Source organism: Narcine bancroftii, chromosome 9 (assembly GCF_036971445.1).
Source record: "Narcine bancroftii isolate sNarBan1 chromosome 9, sNarBan1.hap1, whole genome shotgun sequence".
NCBI classification, from domain to species: domain Eukaryota; kingdom Metazoa; phylum Chordata; class Chondrichthyes; order Torpediniformes; family Narcinidae; genus Narcine; species Narcine bancroftii.
Window position 1 is genome coordinate 29609124 of NC_091477.1, and position 24015 is coordinate 29633138.

Genomic DNA, 24015 nt, shown 5'->3' on the forward strand with positions numbered 1-24015 from the left:
AGACCCTTACCAGGCAGGGAAGAGTCGCCCCAGCAACGAACAGCATTGCCCGGCCCTTCATCCTGAGCCTCACCATTTAATTCAAACACATCTTTATTGAAACTTTATACAAACAACCTGCTGCAGGGGTTGGGGGTCTTGACTGGGGTCTCCCCTGGCTGAATATTTGCTCCCATCTTCACCAAGGGGTTATGTGTTGTTTCGGAGAATATTTACTTTTACAACTTTAAACTTCTAATGAACAAACAAATTAATTAATTAATCAATTCCTCCAGGGTTTTTTTTTGCTGGTTGCTTGAATTCCATATTTTACTGTGTTTGAAATAATGGTATTAATTTTAAGTAATTTTAACAATAAAACAACTTATTAAAATATTTTAAAATGTCTTTCCTGAAAAAACAAGGAAAATATACCTTAAATTATCTGATGCGGAGAAGTTACTTATAAAGTTATGTAGAATTAAACTTAGCTTGAAATTGTCATCAAATGCCTTATTTGTGATCCCCCACTTTCTTAATCACTATTACGGTTTGAAAATACATAATTTTCATTATTTTTTTTCCCATTGGAATTTTTCTATGGAATCAAAAGGAATTTGTGCCTCAAGAGCCACTTTCATAAGGCCAGACCATTTCCTATTGTTCAATTTCGTTACTTGTATTAATGATGAATGAATTAAACTCAAGAAACAAGTATTTGTAATTCTCCAGTTAAAACAGAAACATACTCTAATAGCTGAGATGGGCGTGTAAAAATCAGCGTACTATTTTAGGTTTAGGGATTCACTGGGACACCAAAAATAAGCTCTGCTCTGTTTAATCAAGAAAGGCATTGAAAACTCTACATCTTATTCTGTTTTGACTTTTACCCCATTTCTGATCATGTCTTGTTCAGTCACAGTTTTCCAGCATCCAAAGCTTTATACTGAAGAAAATGAAAGCAGATGATGAAAAAGGATTTTAAAGGAAAGGGGTCATGATTTTCAGTGGGATTATAACCCTTGAATAAAAGTTATATTAATTTCTAGTCACATGAAATGCATTCACAGAGCAGATATGAACCTGGAAGGGTGTTGTATAATAAGGGTCAAGTGCATGTTTGCAGGCTAAAATTCATTTCCAGACTATTTTTAGCAAGGTCACTTAAGCCACTTATTTTAAATAGATTAATGGCTTCATAAAAAATCTTCAGATTAAATTGTCCATCATTAATACATTCATAATCCATGACATTTTTGAGAACATTTATTAAACAGATCCTAAAAATAACATGGAGATCATATGATTACAATACCAAATGTTTTTGAGTATTGTGCACTCATTTTCGTTCATTCCTTTTCTGCTACTGAAGCAGCAGAAAGACTCTCTGTATCCAAGGCAACAAAATGACTTGCAGATTTTTGTTTACAGAGCTGTTTGATGCTGCTAGGGTTGACGACTCTCCTGCTAATTTTCACTGATTACCGGAGAGAGAATGAACGGACAGATTATGTACATCCCACAGTTCTGTTGTCCTGTGATCTGTGAGTCACTGAGAAGAACATAACTTTTGTCCCAGCATTCATTTCATCATACGGAGGATCCCCATGCTGCTTACTCCAGATGTAAGCATCTGGAGTATGGTGTGCAGTTCTGGTCTCCTTACTTGAGAAAGGATGTACTGGCTTTAGAGCAGAGAAGGTTGATTTAGGGATGAAGGGGAAAACCTATGAGGGGAGATCGAGTCTGGGGCAGTAATCACTGGAATTTCGAAGAATGAAAGGGGATGTTATAGAAGCATATAAGATTATGGAAGGCATATATAAGATAGAGGTAGGTAAGTTATTTCCATTGGTGGGGGAGACCAGAACTAGGGGACATAGCCTCAAGATTCAGGGTAGTAGATTTAGGACGGAGATGAGAAGCAACTGCTTTTCCCAGAGGGTGGTGAATCTGTGGAATTCGCTTCCCATTGAAGCAGAGGAGGTGACCTCAGTAAATATATTTAAGACAAAGTTTGATAGATTTTTACAAAGGGAATTAAGGGATATGGGGAAAAGGCAGGTAGGTGGAAATGAGCCCATCATCAGATCAACCATGATCTCACGGAATAGCGGAACAGGCTTGATAGGCTGGATGGCTTTTTGCTCCTATTTCTTATGTTCTTATGTTAACCACAATTTTTTACAAGTTGCTATATTTACGATGGACTTGTTATAGTTATCTTTGATAATATCTTGACAGCATTGGATAAAAATAGAACATTCATCAATAAGGAAAGTAGTGAGATTGATGTGAGAATCTTAAATTTCAGTTGAAAACCGAGAACAATAGCTTTTTTGAGATTAACAGTGAGAATATTAGTCACAGTACCTCAAAAAAGGTTTAAATGGCTAACAATAAATTTAAGAAAGCATGCAAAGATTACTCCAAATTTATTTTAAAAGAGGAAAGTAAACTGAAAGAACAATGATTGTAGTTTGATGGTTTACATATAAAAGATGTTAAAATATCAAAAAATTCAATCAGAATAGCAGGAGGGTATCAGTGCAAATTAAAAACCATGAGCAAGCTTAGAGTTCAAAAGGACATAAATGAGCATAACTCACTTTGGGCCAAGATAAATTCTTGAAAATCTGCATTATTTAACTGCAAAATTAATCAATCAAAAATGATTATAAGAAAGTTTTGCAATTTTCCGATGAAAGTGACTAAACTGTCAATATTTTGCATTTCAGCTGCAGTATTGAAATATGAGAACAATGTTATGAATATTCGACAATTTAATTGCTCTCCCCATCCTTACTGGCTACCAAATTTTATGGATGTCTTTACTTGGTCTTTACCTTTTGTTGGTGAAAAAGGTATGTAAAAAGATTTGTAAAATCTGAGATTTTTTAAGGCTGTTAAAATAATTGCAATAATTTCTAATGCCATGTTGTATTTGAATTTCCTATTTCTAATGTCATAATGCCATTGACTAGATAGATTTCCTGGATATTACCAGTGTACCTTATTTTTGGACAGGTTTGGCTTGATATATCCAACAATTCAAGACACATAAAATCATGACTTTCAATGTCAAATCATTATTTAATGCTATCCTCTAGGTCACAAGACCATAATAGAACCCCAATAGGCTTAAAATATAGGTTTCTTAACTGTTTTTGGAAAGAAATATATTTTCTTCCATGTTCTTCGTTTTTGCCTCTTCAAAATTCCATCGTCTTATTTTTAATATAAAGGGTTGGAAGTGCATTGCAGAGCCAGGAACTTTCTTAATTCTCTGATTCTCATCAGGCTTCAAAGCCACCTTCAGCAGTAAAAATTCTGAATTTGCAAAATGCTGTATGAAATTCAAACTGGTTCATGATGTTGTTCTGAAATTTACATTTAGTTCTTTCCTTGCTTCAGTGACAGAGATGTTGGTGAACGTTCTCAATATCTGCTCTGATGATGAACTCATGACAGATGGAGATGAGATATTTGACGGTAAGAGTTTTTTGTTAAGCGATAAAAGTACTAAGTGCTCAAGGAGAAACAGACCCACTTTCTTGTGTTTCTTTTGTTGTGAATGCTTTGCATTCTTTATAAATCTGCTTTACAACAATATACCTGATGTAGCCCATAATATATAAAGTCCCATTAATCAAATAAAGAAAATGAGAACAGATTCAAAGAAGACAATTATCAGAAGGGATGGTCAACAAGATATATTTTTAAAACACTCTTAAAGGAACACATATGTCAGAGGCTCAGAGGGAACTCCAGAACAGTCATTGAATTCCTGAAAGCAAGAGGAATGTAGAGTCTTGATTATGATGAGAAAGATACCCAAACTTTTAATTGAGAGCATGGTTATTGAAATGGATCAAAAATTGATAAGGAAGGATAATCTGGTCGACTACAGCAAATGTAGCACACAGAGATTAAAGAAGACATTAGAGACATTAGATAAAGAGGTTATAACTTGTGACTTTACACGAGGCAGTGTTGTCGCTGCAGCTGTGGTGAAAACCTAACTGGAGAAGATCATTCGAGGCCGCAGGTAATTTGGTTAAAAAAAGACAGAAAATGCTGGAAATGCTCTCAGATGAGGCAGCAGATTTGTGGAGAGAGAACCCGATTTCAGGTCAGGGACCATTCACAAGGACTAGGAAAAGTTAGAGATTAACACTTTAAATGCAACTAATATCTGGCAGTTTTATTAGCAATGAATCCAAGAGCAGGAGATGGACTCCATGCCCATGATGAGTTTATAGAAAGGTTGATAAGAGGCAGGTTCACGACAATTCGAATAGGAAAGAAGGAGTAGAAGTAACCAAATAAAGCTTCAATGATAAAAATAATTTAAAAGTTTTTTTAAACATGTATGGAAGTTCTGTTCATTTTTGTGAACAGTCTTGTTAGACAACCCATACAATAGTTCAGCAGTAAAAATGCTGCATCAAATGCAGAGATACAGTAAGTTATTAGATAGAAGTAAGATCATTCTACTGGTGTGAGATTGATAATGGCAGGAGAGATTCTGGTGGAGCCTTATCTCACACGTGAATCTTGCAGAGTACTATGTCTTTCAATATATTAATGCTTCTCTGAGGCAGTGACAAGTGTAGATGGAATCGTTGGAGGTGGGGGGGGGGGGGGGTTGTGTGATGATCTGAGCTGCATTCACAGAGGACAAGAGGCAGGGAAGTGGAGATGGAGGTTCCAGAATGATCGTAGAGTAGTGAATGCCTTAAAGATCATATTAGCCTCAGTGATTTTTGGTGGTATACTTTCATAGAATCTTTAATGTTAGTTTAATCTTTCTTTGCAATTAGTTGGAAATCAGTTTGACAAAACAAAGACGTTATTAAGATTTGATGGTGCTTACAATTAGCTTTATATTTTGTTGTCCTATAGATGTATGGAAACAGACGTAGAATCTTTTATTTTTGCATATTCTAAACTAAAATATTTCATTCCAAGCAAATGCTGCTGCAGCTCGGAAAGAGGTCATCAGGAACAAAATTCGAGCGATTGGCAAAATGGCAAGAGTGTTTTCTGTGCTCAGGTTAGAACAATACACATATTTCATTTTCTCCTTATTGAATCACTCCAATATGATATGCAAGAAGTTTTTACAGACTGCTAATTGTTGAAAGTACATTAAAAGATGCAAGAATTCATTCAAAAATAGAAATGTTACTGTGCAGTCAAGTTTAATGTCATCTGATTGCACAAGTACAACCCAACGAAACAACATTCTCCAGTCCTCGGTGCAGACACGCATACTGATGAGCAATACGTATGCAGGACAAGTAAGCATAATAGAAATAAGTAAATAAATATTGGTCCATGAAAATAAGAGTCCCGGATGGTTCATGTAAACAGTTCCTTTGGTTGTTCAGCCTGGCTCTAATATTCCTGAATCTCTTTCCCGACAGGAGAAGCTGAAAGATGCTGTGTGCAGGGCGATAGGGGTTCTCAATGATTTTACACGCCCTCTTCAGAAAACAATCCCAGTAGGTCACATTGATGGGAGGAAGGGAGACTCTATTGATCCTTTCTGCCGCTCTTATGGCCTTGTGGATTGACCTTTAATCTATTTCTCTGCAGCAACCATATCACAGTGATGCAGAGAGCCAAGACACTCTCAATTGAACTCTTGTAGAAGATTGACATAATGGTGGCCATTAGCCATGCCCGCTTCAATCTTCTCAGGAAGTGCAGTCACTGTTTTGCCTTCCTGATAAGTGAGGAGATGTTGAGTGTTCAGAATAGGTCCCTAGTTAAGTGAACTCCAAGATGATCTCTGCTCTCTCCACTATAGAGTTGTTGATGTGCAATGGAGGGTGGTCAATCCTGGTTCTCCTGAAGTCCACGATCATCTCCTTCATCTTGTCGATGCTGAGGTTCAGGTCGTTACTCTCACACAATTTCATAAGATTTTCTACCTCTTCTCTGTAGTGCGACATTGTTGTTGCAGCTGAGGCCAACTCCTATTGTGTCAACTGCAAACTTGATGACACAGTTGGAGCTGGATCTGGTAACCCAGCTGTGAGTCAGTAGCGTGAATAAAAGTGGGCTGAGCCACAGCCCTGAGCAGCGCCAGTCCTCAGCATGACGATGGTCGATGTTCTGTTCTTCCAATGAAATGTTTTATTTCTGTTTCTGAATATTGAACAACTTAGCAGTGAGAAATACCTCTCAGTATTTATCCCTCAAAACCTTATATTTTCAACCATAGCAATAATTTACTATAACCATATTACCATCTACCAATTACAGTACGGAAAGAAGCTATCTCGGTCCCTCTAGTCCGTACCAATTTAAGTAATCTCCTCTTGTCCCACTTGTCTGCATGCTTCCCATCATCTTCCAATCCCCTCACATCCATGCACCTATCCAACTTTTTCTTAAATGACAAAATTGACCTTGCTTAACAACCTCTTCCAGGAATCCTTCCTAAAATGGGTTTCTCAGAACTGCACATAAAACTTTATTTTGCAATGTACAGTAAAGCCCAGTTATCCAGAATTCAAGCACCAGCAAACAAATAGTGGAAAAATAAATAGGCAAAAAAATACAGAAGTTTCAAATTGGCCTACCTCATTGTTAGTTCACCAGTCATGCAACACACTGTCTTAATCAACCAGAAAATTCACTTATCCAGCATCTACCATGGATTTTACTGTATTTCCACAGATTCTGATCATTTTTGCGACTTTACCACGTATTGGCACTGTAATATTCAAAGTGAAAATATTACTGTAATGTATTTTGATCATTATCCTTCATGTCGCTGGTTTGCCATTCATTTATTCACATGGTTAGATCATATTATGAAAACTGGACACTTATGACATTTGTCAACAGTCAAAGCATCTTATACTTTGTTTGGAACCAATATTTTATCAAATCCCTGAGTGGCAAAGCCACCTCCTTCTCTAACATGACAACTTTTCAGAAACTGACCGTTCTATTTATAATTGGTCTAATGTGGATATTAATTATATACCGTATTAATTTTTGAATTGCAAAATAATGTATTTGCTGGAAAACAGATAATTTGCTGGAATTATACTGCAATTGGCAGTGTCTGTGGCGAAAGGAACAGATTTAACATTTAGGTCAATGAGCCTTTGTCAGAACATTCATTGTAACAAATAGAAAAGGTTACCCAGGTGATACAATGTATGTCTACTGCCATCTAGTTAACAGATAAATCATGGCAGTTAGCCAGAACAAAACCCCGAAGAACATTGTCCAACAATGAATTGCAGTACAATTGCTCAAAAGTTGAAATCTCACAGTTCCAGTAGTTCTTTTGTCCTTTTTTTTTAATCCCTGTTCATTTCTCTGTAACATCACTCAGCTTTTCTCTCTCCGAACTGCTGGGATTTTCTAGCATTCTCTTCTGTTTCAGATTGCCAGCGACTGCTGCATTCTGCATCTCGCGGTTCCTGGTTGTAAGTGGGAGGTCAATCTTGCTCTCCATCCTACCTCAAAATCCCCTTTATTTTCCTCTTCCCTCCCACCCTCTGAAATGTAAGACACATTGGTTTTCTCCTCCAATTCTGCCAATTCTGAGGAAAAGTCATTGATCTAAAATGTTAGTTCTGTTTCTTCTCCACATAAATACATTTCCAGCACCATCTGTTTTCATCATAGAAGAGTTTGCTAATCATTTTTGATGGCATGTTCTGAATGTGAATATGCACAAGTAGATAGACTGGCTCTGGTAACTTTCCTCACTTATTATGAAACAAAAGTTTTAAAATTTTGGTGATAGTAAATTGTCACATTTTTTTTTGAAGGTTGAATGAATGAGTAAAACAAAATCTAAATCACCCTATTTGTTTTTATTTCAGAGAGGAGAGTGAGAGTGTTTTAACTTTGAAAGGTTTAACTCCAACCGGTATGCTGCCGAGTGGAGTGCTGGCTGGGGGAAAACAGACCTTACAAAGCGGTAGGTGTACTTTACCCTCCCACCTTTCCAAATCTTTACTGTGCCTAAGTGCTGTTCCCTTCGTGACCTTTTATGTTCTTATTGAACATAAAATTTAAATTATTTACAATTATTTAAAACTTCCAACAAAGTCTTGCAATTTCATAAGAATAATTGGGAATTTTATTGTATGAACATCAAGATATTCTGTGTTAAATAGGGGTAGAAAGTGAATAAAGCTGCATATGTTGGAATCTTATTAAACAACAGAAAAAGCTGAGAGAACTCAGCCAATTAAGCAACATCTGCAGACATGTTTCAGACCAGCCACTCTTTCTTGGAACTAAGGGGAATAGAAAGGGTTTACAGTCTTGCACATCATTCCTGACTCCATGAGGGGGGGGGGGGGCAAGGCAAAAACCTACATGATTACAGACTAGTTGTAATGGAAGGTGGTTTGAGATTTAAAGTAATATTCAATGTAAAATTCAGAGTCACTCCTGCCAACTAAGGGCCAGTAATCCTGAGCAGTCACCTGATCTGCATTCTCCACAAAAGACTGAAGGAAAAGCAGAAAATATTGAAAGCACTCAATTAGCATCTGTACATAAAAAAATCAATCCATTAAATCCTTCATCAAAATTCTGATGAATCATTGTCTGTTATATGATTTTCCCCTTAAACTGTTAAAAGGAGACACAAGAAGATGACATGTTTTCAAGTGTATGGCATTTGGGCCAATCACTAGACATTCATTAAAAACTTGCCATTTTACTCTTCCCTTTCCCTTTTGTCGAAGAATTTCATCTGTGCTCAGAAAGGTCATGCAGAAATGGAGAAGTTACTAAAAGGGAACTATGGAAGCAGACTGTGACACAGCAATATTTATATTTAAATTTAATTTTTTTTAACATTTAGACATACAGCACTGTAACAGGCCAAGTCAGCCCTACGAATCTGTGCTGCACAATTTACACCCCATTAACCTACACCCTGGTACATTTTTGAAGGGTGGAAGCAAACCGGAGCCCCCGGAGAAAACCCACGCAGACATGGGGAGAACGTACAAACTCCTTACAGACAGTGTGGGATTTGAACCCTCCTGATCACTGGCACTGTAAAGGCTTTTCACTAACCACTGCGTCAAAGGTACTATTGGAAATATAGCAGCAAAGCTGTGCAAAGCAAACTCCCACAAATGGTGATAGCTTTGAAATCAATATTGTCTATTAGTGTAGATTATTATCACAAATGCAAATTAACTTACCAGTATATGATTATAATCAAACATTTGATGACCTATAAATTTTACCGATGAATATTATATGAGAAAGTAAGGAGAACTAGTGATTGGAAATGAGATTGATACGAATTATATTTATCCTAATACTCACACAGTTTTGACTATATTCACTGGGGTTGCAGCTCAGTCCATCAACTGTTGCTGCCATCATTTTCTCTTTGCTATGATTCCTACTCCTAGTTCTAACACTAACCCTAGCTACATCAAGTTACTTTTTAGAGATATAATTTTAATGGATGATCACAATATGTCTTTCTGTAATCAAGGGTTGTTCATGTTTAATTTAGGTATTGTTTATATATCTATAATTTTTGGAGTGTAATTTTAACTTCAGAATGGTTAAAAAAATCCATTTCCTTTTTTTTTACTTTGTTTCTCCTTTAAATAGAACCTTTACAAATTTGTAAAGGATGCTGAGTAGCAGAGAGCACATTTAGTCTTTTTTGATGATTGATTAACTATGGAAATTTGTTCTCGCTTGTGACCCAGAACCTAATGCCACTGAGAAATATTCCATGTTTGTTTCTGATCTTCAGTAAATCAACTGTATACCTTTGACCTGAATTCATGACATTTGGGTAACACTGACACATTCACCATTTATTGCCCATCTTAATTGTTGCATTGAAGCTACTGACACCATGCTGTTCAGTTGAGATGGTTACTCAATGGTGAAGAAGGGATGGGGCATATATTCAGCTTGTGGAATTCTGATATTTCATAGGGCATTTAAGAGTCAGTTGACTTGCTATGGGTCTTTGGTGCTTTGTCGAAGCCTGACCAGATAAATTTATCTTCCCATGAGGACCCTGCATTTCTGCATTAGGTTAAGAACTCGTATCTCTCAATCATTACTTCATGCGAATGATATCAATGGCCAGTAGTATTTTAATTCCAGTGGTGAGATACTTTACTAAATGAGCATATTAAGAACTTGCTTCAGTGCTCAATAACTAGTCACAAATCCAATTTCCGTAAAATAACTTGTATTCGTGCAACTGACCATTTACTAAAATTATCTCCCTTCAGAGTTCTTGTGGCAAAATATGAAACTCTTGTACAATGATCTCATGTTTTACTTCAAAAATAAATGAGTAAAATTAACATGAATCATCATTTTAGAATCTGGAACCACATGTAGGTCTGGCATTATTTTCTAAAAGGAAAAATGGATGAGGATTTAAAAGAAAAATAATTTCTGGGGACGTGACAACGTGTCAAATATAACATTATTTAAAAAAAATCTCTGACTTGTACTGATAAACATAAAAGAGGGTAATTATGTTTTACTCATGTATCATGTTAAACATTCTTCTGAAAGTAATATATATTATTATTGAAGATGATCATTTTCATATGTAGACAAGCTTACAAGGACCATTTGGTTCATCCTTCTTCCAACTGAATCTAACAAATAGTCATTGTTTCAATCCAAAGGGAAGGACAGAGACTGCACATTCCTTTTTCTTTGTTGTGTGTTCCCATCATGTTTACAGTGTATGCAAATCTCTGTTTTGCCAAGGATTGAAATTCACAGTAACATTGTTTGATTAAGGAAATGTAAGAACTCTGAGGGTCCATTCTGGCCATCTGATTGCTTTATGAACAATTTCAATATTAACTATCTACCTGAGATTCGTGTTGAAAGAATTTGCATAGGTCATTGTGTGATGAATTCTGTTTCACAGTTTACACTTTGACATAGTTGTTGACCCTGCTGTACATGATGCCGCCACTAGATGCTCTTTTCTCAAAGCAGCAGGATGAACAATTTCAGACTGCACAGTAAATATTTGTTATTTTCCATTGAAGTCTGCACTGTATTCATGTCAATGTATTGTGCCTTGGGAAAGATGCCAGGAAGAAATTGTTTCGCACACTGCAGCTCAGATCCAGAATGAATTTTTTCCCAATTATTTTAAAGGGCAACTGATTTTACTACAAATTCTGAGATCTGTTCATCGGGGGCACAGGTTTGAAATGATAACATTAAGTGAAGGTGTGATTGTGTCCTCTATGTTTGAGAGGTGTTTCACAGGATCATAGGGAAGATCGTATCAAATTAATAAAATACGGTATTATGCATCTTATAAAATTAATATTAAACTGGTCTGCTTCAGAATATTTTTTGAGTAATGTAGTATTTTAAAAAGAAACAGAGCATTTTCCCTAAAGAACATCACATCAATTAATTTACAAGGTGCCATATTTAATTATGGAAACCAGTGACCTGGACTGTGCTGATAAATGCTTTCAGTTCTGAATTTCTGGGATTTACCTGTTTAAATCGAAGCAGATCCAAGGCTTCCAACAATATGGTTTCAGACATGTAAATCTTGAGTTTACTGACAGGAATCTATAGGGCTAGACAGACTCACATTGTCAGTCTGGCCCTATTGATATCAGAGGGACTGTCAGTCAGTCATTGAATCAGATAACACAGAAGCAGGCCCTATGGCCCAATTTATCTATGCTGACCAAGATCCCTACCTAAACTACAGTAGTTCCATTTGCCTGCATTTGGCCCATTTCCTTCCAAACTTTCCTATCCATGAATGTCTTTTAAACATTGAACCTGCCTCTTCCACTCTCACTGGCAGTTTATTCTCAATACCCAGTACCTTCTGTGTGAAAAGTTAGTTCTATTTTTTATAATCATGGTTGATGTTCTTTTTTTAATTTTGTGGGAGTCAATTTAGGTGGTTTAGGACATTGGATTGTTTATTTTTAAATAATTTTAACTTGTTTTAAGTCATTTTAATAGCTATCAGAAATTATTTAATGGCTCTAATTGGTTCGATAGCTGGCAGAGTCTTGCCTGAAGCATTATTGGAGGTCAGAGCTCTTGAGGTATTGAAAGGCAGGGCTTTATTAGTGCATAATGAAAGGTTCTGTCTCCCCTTAGTCCACACTACTGGAGTCTGGGATCCACTAGCCTAACAAATTCAGAAGAGGTGAGGGAGTATTATGGGCTAAGATTCTGAGCACTGTCAAATGTTCTGTAAGATTTGGCCCAGTGTACTTTGGTGATAAGTTTATTACCGTAATTTTATTCATATAATGCAGTGTTCCATGCTTATTTTACAAACCAGTTACCTCTCTGCATATTATGTGTGTGTGCCCTATACGAGAATATTTTTACATGATGAAAGAATGCATGATGAAACAATTAATAGCAGGTATGGGAAAATCGAAATGGCAATTTATAGCGAATGTGGGAATATTAGCAAGCGTGGGAATATAATAGCAGCACTGAAAGAACATACACAATTAATAGCGACCGTGGGAAAGACACGCCGGCAAGATATAGTGAGTTTGGGAATATTATAGCTAATATGAGAATCTAATAGTGGCAATGAAAGAATGGGCATGATTTATAGTGGGCATGGGAAATTTTGATCTTGGGAATATCTCTTTGTACTAAATCCCGTGGTATTCCTATAAACAGGATATTCTTGCTTGGGTACTGCACCTTAACAATGTTAATTGACCAGAGCCATCTCCTCTTTATTCTTCTCCGATGTCTAACTTAGTGGAACAAGGTTCAGGCCCAAAATGTTAGTTCCAACCCTTTGCTCCCTACAGACCCTGTGTGACCTACTGGGTCTCTCCGACACTTTTGTGAATTGCAATGGATAATCCTCAGATGGTTCCACTCACAAATCTACCCATACCTAGAGTATTTCTGTCATTTTTTTTTTCATTTACTCCTGCTGTCTTCTTTCCTCTGGATTTCTCCAAACAAATTTATTGATACATTGAATCGTTAGAATAAATTTAAAGTGCCTTTTATAGGAATAGCACATAAGGATCAGTTTTGTGCCGTTTTTTTGTTGATGATGTTGACATTAGTGTGCAAATTCAACTCATTATTAGAAAGATCTCTCCTGCAAGACCACTTTTATATCAAAGATGAGAATGATTTAACAAGTTTGCTGTTTTATATATTGTCAGATTTATTTAAACATAGCTTTTTTGCTTAAAATACAGTAGATAATTTTCACATTTGATCTAAGTGCAGGATAATTTATTTCAAAAAGCCAATATTCTTGACATTTTATACAAGAATCCAATATTATTCCAATGCCATTGATGTTATTCATCTCATACCTGTTGTCCACTTACGTTTCTGGAATACAACCATAATCAAACTGACATCTGACATAATTTGCCCAATTCAGGTAGGTATTTTGGTCCAGTTATGTATGTAGATTGAGAGAGATCCTATGCTTTTTGAATGTGTCAATCTAATCTTCCAGATATCTACACCTCAATCGTGTTATGTCACAGACATTATATAAATTGAATTATAGTCAATTTTATATAATTCTCATGCAAAATATTAGAATTTTAGATGGTATTCAGCTCTGATTTTAAATCTTTCCAATATGATTCGCAATATATGTTTTAAGAATGGAGATCCTGTATTCTGCTGATTTCCTAGTAAATGGAAAAAAAAATGAAGGTAGAATAAAGAAAATCTATCCTTAATTATGTTCATTATTGAAGATTAAATATTGTAATATATTATTAACCCCTTGGATTCAAAATGCTTTGTAGTATAGTATCTAATTAACCATTATTATTCTTGGCTAAATGGAACACTCAATGATTTATCTCTTAGGCTGAATTAAAGCAATAATTTCTGCCTCTGCAGTCATTTTTTACAGAACTGTTTGAGAAAGCAGTGAGATTTTTAAAAAAACAGTTAAATTCAGATACAGTTTCCTGCAAAATACATGCCATCAATGCAGAATATGCTACCTTAATCCCAAAGGTAATAAAGTTTAAAACATAACAACATAAATCTGTCGTTCAACCACGCAATTTGTAAGGATTCTAGGGAGTGATCAAATTAAAAATGCAATGTCTGAAATATTATCATTAAGAGCTCATGTAATTCTGGTCTCTCACTTTCGTAAATAATTAGCATTCTAAAATTGCATATCAATGCAATTATGAGATCTTACTTATAATTAAATAAAATCTACAGAATCTGATTTTACTGGATTAAAAAAGAATGAATACAATACATGATTAATTGATATATGCTGATTGTTTACTTTTTGTTTTCACTGCAATTATATAGGAGCAAGTTGACTGTATTTGCAGAAAGCTGGCCACCATAATGGTTAAAGTAATCCAATACATTAAAATAATTCTAAAGTTTGATAGCCAAAATATACTCATAATTACTTCTATTTGTAGCATCAAAATATATTATTCTTAACAATATTGTTAACAATATTTTTTACCCCAAGCATTTATCAATATCAAAACCATGCTTTCAAGCTTTGTAAAGCTCAAATAAATATGAATACCACAGTATAATTTTAAAGATTAATTTATTTTTTCATTAACTTCAGGAGACAATGTTATCTATTCAGTTCCAGGATGCAACAAACCTACATGATACATTACTTTTTTTCATCATTAGTATTTGAGCAAAAGGTTTGGTGCCAGTTGCTGTAAAGTTCCACATTTCTCAAGATGTAATTTACCCATTGAAGCTTGAAGGTTTCCTTTCATGAGCAAAATGGTGATTATTTAAAAGCTCTGATGTGGAGAGAGCAGGGTGAAATTTTATATTTGTCTGCACACCATGAGACATTTAGGGCAGCACAGATGGCATAGCATCAGCAATCGGGACCGGGGTTTGAATCCCGCGCTGTCTGTAAAGAGTTTGCACATGTCTCCACGTGTCTTCATGGGTTTTACCTGTGGGTTCCGGTTTCCTCCCACTATTCGAAAAGTACTGGGGGTGTAGGTTAATTTGATGTAAATTGGATGGCACAGACCCATGGGCTGAAATGGCCTGTTACTGTCCTGTATCAATTCTAAAATTGGTTGTATTTCAGCATTCATTGAAAAATTCTCTAGTTTGGCACCAAACTAATAAAGAACAGAATATAGCAAAGATGTTTGCTAAAGAACCACATTGGCAACCTTCCAATCCTCTGGAATCTCTCCAGAGTCTATCAATTTCTGGAAGATCATCGCCAATGGATCTACAATCTCTAATGGATCTACAATCTCCAATGGGTGGAGTTGTTTAAGTGAAGCGGTACAGACTTGAAGGGCCGACATGGCCTGTTTCCGTGCTGTAAATGATTATATGGTAAATTATGAGAGTAGTGAATGACCAAATTCAAGAAATATTTGTTTCATATTACTTTTGGTTATGGTATTTTGTGCTAAATTATTTTCTACTAAATTCTTTGAAAGAATAAAAATTAGAGTAAAAACCTCAACAATATATTGGAATATATTGTTATATAAATTTTAAAAATGTATTTGTTTCGTGATCCTTGTGAAATATTAGTTCTTTAATGTTTTGCCACAGTGTAATAAGGAATGATAGGCCTAATAAACAAGTGTTTTTATCCAGCCAATATTGTCTCCAGCTGAAATTATCTATAAAATATGTTTGTTAATTCTAATGCATCATTGCACATTTTAAATTAAATTAAGCATGACACCATTATTTGTGTTGATTTTAAGCTTTCTTCCCTTTGCAGTTAAGCCAATTTTGTCAGATCTATTATTCTCTCCTGTTCTACTTTTCTGAACTGTTTCTATTTTTACGTGTTACCCATTCTTTAAAACAATCAGGTATTTTCTTTTCTGCGACAGTTGGTTGCAGTGCCTTGTTTGTCCAGTTAACCACTGAGAATGTTAGGTATTATTAGAAATATAATTTTCCTTATTGCAAATAATATTCATGACACGGAGGGTTGCATTCCCTCTGAACACTAGATGGCAACAATTCCTGAACTTAAAATGGGAATGTTAAATGTTGTCAGACTCCTTGGTTGAAATTGAAAAGTTACAATTGATCAAGGAAATATGCTGGAGACACTAAGGAAATAAAATAGTGAAAAATGCTGCCTCTTTAATGATTGATGTATCATTCTTTTTCATTATAATTTTGTCACTCAAAAATACCAGTGTTAAGAATAACTCTTGTTAGACTGCAAAATTAGAAAATTTAGCAGGAAACTAAAATATAAAAGCTAAAGTGACATATCAATTCTTCACCTATCTGTAGGTTCACTAGACCTTACTGAATAACAGCTTCCTGCAAATTGACTTACGTTTTATTTATTGACTCCATGTGAATGTTTTTAATGTGATGCTATTATATTTGCAATGTGCAATACCTATCTTTTGATCTGCCTTTCTCTGTTCAATTAGGCTATAATACAACTGTAGTAGAAGGTTAGAATGTTGCTGAACTGTCCAGTTAACTGTCCAGTAATGTTATTTTGAAATGACAGACTTTTCAAACCAAGTGATTGGATGTCATTGGAATATGCAGCTCTGAATAAGAATCAATCTCAAACTTTGATAATTGTGTGAAGTTTTACTGCCACAAACTAATTTATTGTAATTCTATTTTGTTTAAATCCAATTGTTTGTATGCGGCATAAAAGAACCATAAGTGTTTTCATCACAAAAAAACATGGTCACCCAAATAATCTGGGATAATCAAAAATTTATACATTACTGTAGGTAACCACAATTCAATCGTATAACAAATAACTAAATACTCTCAGTTGATACTACCCAAAAGGAGGATGATATTGTTGTACCAGATGAGAGGATTATAATCCTTGTTTTAGGAGGGAGGAGAGACTACAGAAGAACAAGTACAGTTTATACAGGTAATGTCCAGAGAAGTCTTAGGATTTACAACAACAAGGAGAATCAATCTCTGCATGTGTAGGTAAGATTCAGCGGTACCCCCAAAAGTATGTTTTCATTATTTTTTCAATTTTACATGCTGGCCTGGATTTGGTGTCTACACCAAAAACAGGTACAATGCTACAGAAAATTGAAAGGCAGGAGCAGAACGCTCAGACAATTTGCATTCCCACACTGTAGCTTTTGTTGGAACATCCAAAAGCAGAGATGAATTTGTTAATAGTGCCCAGGGAGAAGATGCAATTGTAAACAAATGGAAAGTTCTGCCTTTGTGCAATGATTTACAGTGATAGTGCCAGAGAAGATATCATTCTTACACAAGGATATTGGGCAGGCATTATTCATTTCTTGCCAGATTTACAATTTCTAACAATTGTGCAGTATTGATCTTCAAATAATTCTGTAGCAGAATCATGTAGTAACTGTTTCTGCACATTTAGTAACTTTTGGTGTAGAATTGATAAATAATGGCAAAATATCATTTTGTGATAATGGGAATGAAAGGTAATGAAGCTGGAGAACAAAAATTCTTTATATGAATAGTAAAATGGATATTACACACCATAACATAGCACTAGAAAAAAAATATTTTTATATTTATAATTTCTATTTTAATGAAGAATTATTTCATTCTTTATAAAATTCTAATATCAAATTTTAAATCTATGTGAAATAAAGAGAAACGATTGATTGATTCATACTTATTTTGCGAAATATTTACATTTGCTCCACTTTTGCAAACCATAAAACTCAAATGCCCAATGTGTTTTGGAATCCAAATTTCAAATAAATATTTATTAAAATCTTCCATTTTTGAAGGTATTGCATTAATTAGATTACTAGAAGTGTAAATGCAAAATGTTTATTTTTTTCTTTTTCTGCAAATCTTTTCTCCATAGAATGAAGTTTTAATTGCCAATGAGATAAAACTGCATATCTTCCTGCAAGGAATGGAGTATAAATGTTTGATTTTATGATAAAATGGAAACTTTTGAACCAAAATAATGCTCAAAATATATTCGGAATTATACAAATTATTTACTTTCAACTAACAAAAATGTTTACTCTCATCAGGATTCCCTTATCTGGATTGAATACGACTGGATTTATTACCCCCATTACCAGTCTCATTTAATTTTAGATCAAGGTTTCTATTGATTTTTTTAACCCAGATCCATGCAGGTAACAATTGATTCTAACAACAGACAAGTGATACAAATAACCAACTATAAAAGGAGAAACTGCTACAGATGTTTCAGCGAAGTATTCAAATTTCTATTCTAACTAAGGCTTATCTTTCAATGTAGAGTCAAGATAAGGCAAGGAAGATGCTTGGTGTTCCATTTCTAAACAATTTGTTTCTTTGTACTGCAGTGGATTAAAACGATTGCTTATAATGATGCATTTAGAGATCGACATGTTGGACAGTTTCAGTTTTCATGACAGCTAATAGAGTTTGCAACTTGCTGTTCCAGAATCCATTTCCAATTCTGACCTCTGATGCTGTTTGTATGGAATTTGAAAATTCTCTCTATGACTGCCTCTGTTTTTCCCAAGTACACCAGTTTCCTTCCACATCCTAAAGAAGTGGGTTTATTGGCCACCATAAATTATCTCTACTCTGTAGCAGAGTGGTAGCATTTGTGAGAGTTGGTGGGAAGGTGTAGAGAATAAAATAGAACTAGAATAATTCACTGCTTGATAGTTGGCACAGATTTGGTAGGTTGCAGGATCTGTTTTCATGTGGTGTGACTTTTACTGAAGTTCTGCATCAGAGCTTATAGTTTAGGAAATGCATGATTGTACCCTATGGAGAAAATCACTCGCAGATGTGTTGATCATATCCTATGCACAAAATCATTTGCAAATGTGTTGATCGTATCCTATGGACAAAATCATTCGCAGATCTGTCGTTCGTAAATCTGCAGAATGTGATGATTTGTAACTAAGTCGAAATATTACAGATGCTGTTAATCTGAAATCCAAACAGAATTACTGGAAATGCTCAAAGACCAGGCAGATGCCATCGAGAGAATTAATGTTTTGATCGTATGTTTTTTTTTTCTTTTCAGAGAGAGTGTGGCCAATATTTTACAAATATGTATCTTCAGTATTGCTTTCATTGCTGAACCAGATGTATATCCTCAAAAATATGTGTACATGTATTTTCAGTACAGTATAATTACACACTTACACCTGATTAAACTCCATAAATTGCTTAATTGTCTTTCAATAATGTCTAGTTTTACATATATATTTAATAATGCAATTGAACTTTATATTTTATATTTGTAGTCTGCCAATCCTTCTGTCCTATGAACTGTCTCAGTCATTTTATATTCTTGAATCATTATGCCATATAAGGAAATAAGATAATTCATTTTGTGATAATAAATTAAATATTCATATCATCTCTGCTCATTGATTTTGTCCATTTCCCTTTATGGACAACAATAATCTGGCTACATTTTTGTTAAAACTATATTAATGCTCTATTTTGAACATGGTGTACAGGCAATGCCATTCCCACATTGTGCTCAATGGGCCTCCTGTTTTCAACATGTTGATGTTTACTGCACTGAAAACCCACTCAATTTTCTCATTCATTTTTGCATGCAACCCTTCTCTTCTCTTCAGCTACTGTTGAGGCTATTGAGGCCATTGAGGGTGTTGAAACTCATGAAGGTAATATGGGGCATTCCTGTATTTGTTGTGATAAACTTTAGTGGTGTTATTTCATTTAACAAACATTCTTCAGGTTCTTTGGTAACAGCCATGGGCGTAAATAGGTTTTTTTTTAAAATGTGGTTAGACAGGTTCACAAATGTGAAGAACTGACTCGTTGAATTTGCAACTTGGCAATGGAATTTTAGTTTAATTCATCTCCCTCTGAAAACGTAGACTGTTGGTTTATTTTTCACTGCGCCATATTTACGCCTATGAAAGTAGAAAGTGATCTACCTGCCATATCCATGACTTACTGAGGCTTTAACAAAATCCATCATTTATGTGTTTTGATCCTTTTTATTATTTAGCTCCAGTTGGACAGTTTGTTCTTGTTGACTTCTAAATTTAACAGTACAATGCTGCAAAGTACAACTGATTAATTTGTACAGGTAGCCAAGCATTCATTCCCCAAATATATGTTTGCAGTAGACAAGAGCAAAAATAACAACTGTTGGCTACGTGATTGTCTGGTGATGTTTGTTGTACAGAGGAACACAAGTGCTCCTCAAACCCTTGCAGGTTGCAAGAGTTTGTTTGTTTTTTATTTAAACTTTTCCATGTTTTATGACATTAACCTTTGACTGTTCCCATGCGGATTTTCTTCTTTAGATTGATATACATGGTATTTTCATGAAAAATAATCTCCTTCACAGAGAGAAATTTCTTGGGACAGGCAAAGTGTTCTGTCATGTTTCATATGTAGGAAATGCTAACTAAAACTTTAAGTTCCAGAAATATGCAACAAAGACAATTCTGCGACACTAGATCATTGTTATTTCTGCCAGTTCCTTACGTTAATGTCTCGATATGGATACAGCACCATCCTGTAATATATTTCTATATCTTGTCAAAATCCATATACACTAAATACGCTCAATTGGTGTGTGAGGAAAAAGCTTCAGGCCATGGTATTTAGTAAAGAAAATTCAGTGCACAAAAGCAATTATACAATAAATCACCAAACAAAGTGATTGATACTGAATTTTAAAACAGTGTAAAAAGGAAATGCAATTTAAAGGGCAAATTCATTTTAGTTTTATTTGTTGGATCGCTATGGGGCCAGGCTGAACATCCACTTTCTACTGGTGGAAGGTCTGCCAAAACCCTAGAGAAACAGAATTTCCATAGCAATCAGGAGAACCTTTGAAGACATTTGATCACTAATTTGTTTTAGCAAAACTGACATTAAATATTGATTAGGCAGGATTTCATTTTGACATTTATATGTGATTGTAATAATAGAACCAAGAAATTAATTGTCTTTTCCTTTTTTTTATCTGCTTTTAATTTACTCAAAACAATAATCCACTTCTAGCCATCCGAGGATTTACACCTCAGCATAAAATTAGTAGTTTTGAAGAAGCAAAAGGCCTGGACCGTATCAACGAGAGAATGCCGCCTCGAAGAGATACAGTATCTAATTCTGGCATTGTTCATTCAACTGGGAAAATGAATATGTCCGAGTCAAATGGGACAGATGACAACAGCAACATACAGTGACCTGCTTTTAAGACTTCAATACCTCTGCAGTTGTACTGTGTCAACTGTTTGGTATTCCAGCCTCTAAAATCCATAACAGCACACTCGTCATTCAGAAGCAGAGTTTGAATAAATTTATAAAAAGAAAACACAAACCCCATAACTTCCACTCAGAAAATTAGTGTTAGAAAGCTGGAAACCTTAGCCATCTTGTTTAGAGGGACTGCCATCAGTGCTTATAGACAAGGTGAGACTCAATCCAGGCTCAGAGGCTCTTCAGTTTACTTATTTTCTCTAATGAAAGCAAGGGTAGACATTTACAAAGATATCTTGTAAACTTGGGTAAATTGTTTCACATTGATACATCCAATGGTGCATTTGAGAAGTAGCACCAAGCATTTCAAAACTGTTAAAAGTAAAATGTTTCATGCATAAATATATGATTAATATAACTTAATTTAAAATAAAAGTTTTGCTACTAGTATTAAAATTCTGGAATTATATAAGTCTTAAAAACAAATTTAAAGTTGGAAAGTATTTCAAATGCCAAATACCAAATGATTCAGTTTTGTATAAAATTCCCTGCCCGATTTCTGTGTATTTGGATGCTATCAGGTCTGTTTGATCGTAATCTAATATCCGATCATGTTGCTGGTAACTGGAATCTAAATTACAGGTATTTATTGTTTTTGTTGCTAAATTCTGACATAAACTAACTAGGTTTTGCTTGTCACTTGCTTGTAATGAACAATTACAAACGGCACGGTATTTTTTGTAAAGTAATTAATAAGCGCCACTATTAGTGCCAGAATTAGGATTTGTACAGCATCTATAGAATGCATTTATGCATGTGGTTAAGTTTCTTAACAATTTGTGGAGCTATATTTGTGCTGTGTTTAAAAAAAATAAATCTGGCTGTGTTGTATTCTTACTTGCTTTCTCTCTGCAGATTGGTAAAGCTTTTGAGTTATTGCAATTGGTGTACAAACATTGAAGTTATTTTGACAGTTGAAACTATTTGTATTTTTTAAGTTCTCCGTGTGTAAAGGAGTGGCTGATAGCACGAATGAGCATATTCAGTGAAACGTTGACTAGTCCAAAGCAACATGTTTGGCTGCCAATGCATGATAGCATGGGTATCAAAACTGTTAAATTAATTAAGGCACAGTCTGATGCCTCACTAAAAGTTAAAGTTAAGCATATTATCCATTTTCTTCCACTCTTTGTTATCTCTTGCTTTGTCAAGCGTGAAAACTTTTTGAAGATTTTCATGGAACTGATCTTGTAATTCCTCTTGTAATTTTCTCATCTGGAACAAAGGCTTCACATTTAACTTGTTATTTGAAACACTGACATTGTAAGCATGTCCTCTGGAATCTGAGAAACACTTTTTTACTATTCAATAAAATGTGCATGAACCCATGAATTTCTTGAAAATACTGTTTTATAAAGTCAAAATAAAATGTTACCAACTGGAATACTAAGAAGGCAACTGTGGCTGCAACAGGAAACACTACTCAATGTTACAAACTTATCTGTAAAATTAATCATTTTTTGAGTGCCACAGAACGATGTTGCAGTCATTGCAAAACCTTGCTAATCGCACATTGGTAACACAAAATAGACAGGTGTTGAAAGGATTCTGTTTTGGAAGGCAATACCATTAGGCATCTTTGTGTTCTTGTTCAGTATTGCTAAAGGTGAACATTGATCTTATGCCGATATGAGTATGTCCATGGCCTCCTGTTACGATGTAGTGTCCCTGATCATGGAATACACCAAGGTGCTGACCCAGGAGTGCAGCACTTGTAATTTATCCATCTCTGATTGCACAATGGTAGAAGAAGTCTGAAAGAATGCTTCAAAACAATACAGCCTGAGCTCCAAGTTGGTGGATGCCTGCCTCAAGTGATTGAGGGTCAATCTCCAGCTTTTCTGGCTTCAGGATCTGCTCCATTGTAAAAAGAAACTTTAAGTGAATAAAATTGATGCACCATCAATTACTCGAAAGATTTGTTAAGAAACTAATAGGCTTTTATTCACTTAAAAGCAAAGGCACATCCATACTGTTCGACTGCCCTGCACTGAGAAAGGGGGCTGTGGAACAGCCTGTGGAGAGGGACCATAGGTATAATCGGCCAATAGGTGTACCTGACCAGACAATTAGATGTCATTGGTGGTTTATCACAGGTTGTACTATTTCAAAATAGACCTCCTTGAACCAAATTTTAGGGATTACATACAATATGCCACTGCAATTATATCATTAATCTTATTGTTGAAGCATTATTTGTCACACAGATTGTCAGTTATTATGATGAATTCTCAGTAAGCTTTCTGGCTTCCACACCTGAAGAAAAAAAATACTGCCTGTACCAGCTGCATGCCTGAAGATCAAAGACAATTTAAACTTCTTCTGTAGGATATTTAAAATACTCAGAGATCGGAGAGAAACCTTGACTGAAAATCGTATGGAAAAATAGATCTTAAAAATGGAACAATCAGCTGATTTTATACAAGTAATGGAATATTTTGTTTAGTTTTATTTGATCTTTAACAACTGACTATTCTGTTAAAATATAATTGTCATCCATGTCAAATTTCAAAACCTATTTTCACTTAATCTTTTGTTAAATACTAATGGTTCATTTTGTATTTAACAAATGATGAAGTAAAATAGGTTTTCAAATGTTATGATCTTTGAGTGTATGTTTGTATTTCCAAATAGTGCATAATTTTTAAAAGTAATCTTGAAGTTGATTTTCTCAATTAAAAAAGCATGCTGTTAATGTTAGTTGAATGCCATTTGTGGAGAATGATTTTCCACCTTTGAATCTAAAGAGCATTATGTATTGCAAGATTAGGAAAATCACATCCATGATCTGTAATT

At 34.9% G+C, this 24015-nt stretch overlaps 1 protein-coding gene across 6 annotated transcripts in view; it reads left to right on the top strand.

Moving 5' to 3' along the window:
- LOC138743373 (protein phosphatase 3 catalytic subunit alpha-like) overlaps positions 1-22547 on the top strand; it is a 150605-nt gene extending 128058 nt beyond the window's left edge. For 2 of the 6 annotated variants that reach the window (XM_069898655.1, XM_069898654.1), the window contains exons 9-14: positions 2718-2843; positions 3394-3471; positions 4951-5035; positions 7836-7933; positions 19557-19604; positions 20962-22547. In XM_069898655.1, the coding sequence (XP_069754756.1) occupies positions 2718-2843; positions 3394-3471; positions 4951-5035; positions 7836-7933; positions 19557-19604; positions 20962-21146 (620 nt within the window). In that variant the 3' untranslated portion in view covers positions 21147-22547. Of the gene's footprint in view, positions 1-2717; positions 2844-3393; positions 3472-4950; positions 5036-7835; positions 7934-15073; positions 15592-16263; positions 17490-18991; positions 19123-19556; positions 19605-20961 lie in introns of those variants that run through there. The other 4 variants (XM_069898658.1, XM_069898660.1, XM_069898659.1 and 1 more) reach the window with 4 other exon arrangements.
- The last annotated feature ends 1468 nt before the right edge of the window (positions 22548-24015 follow it).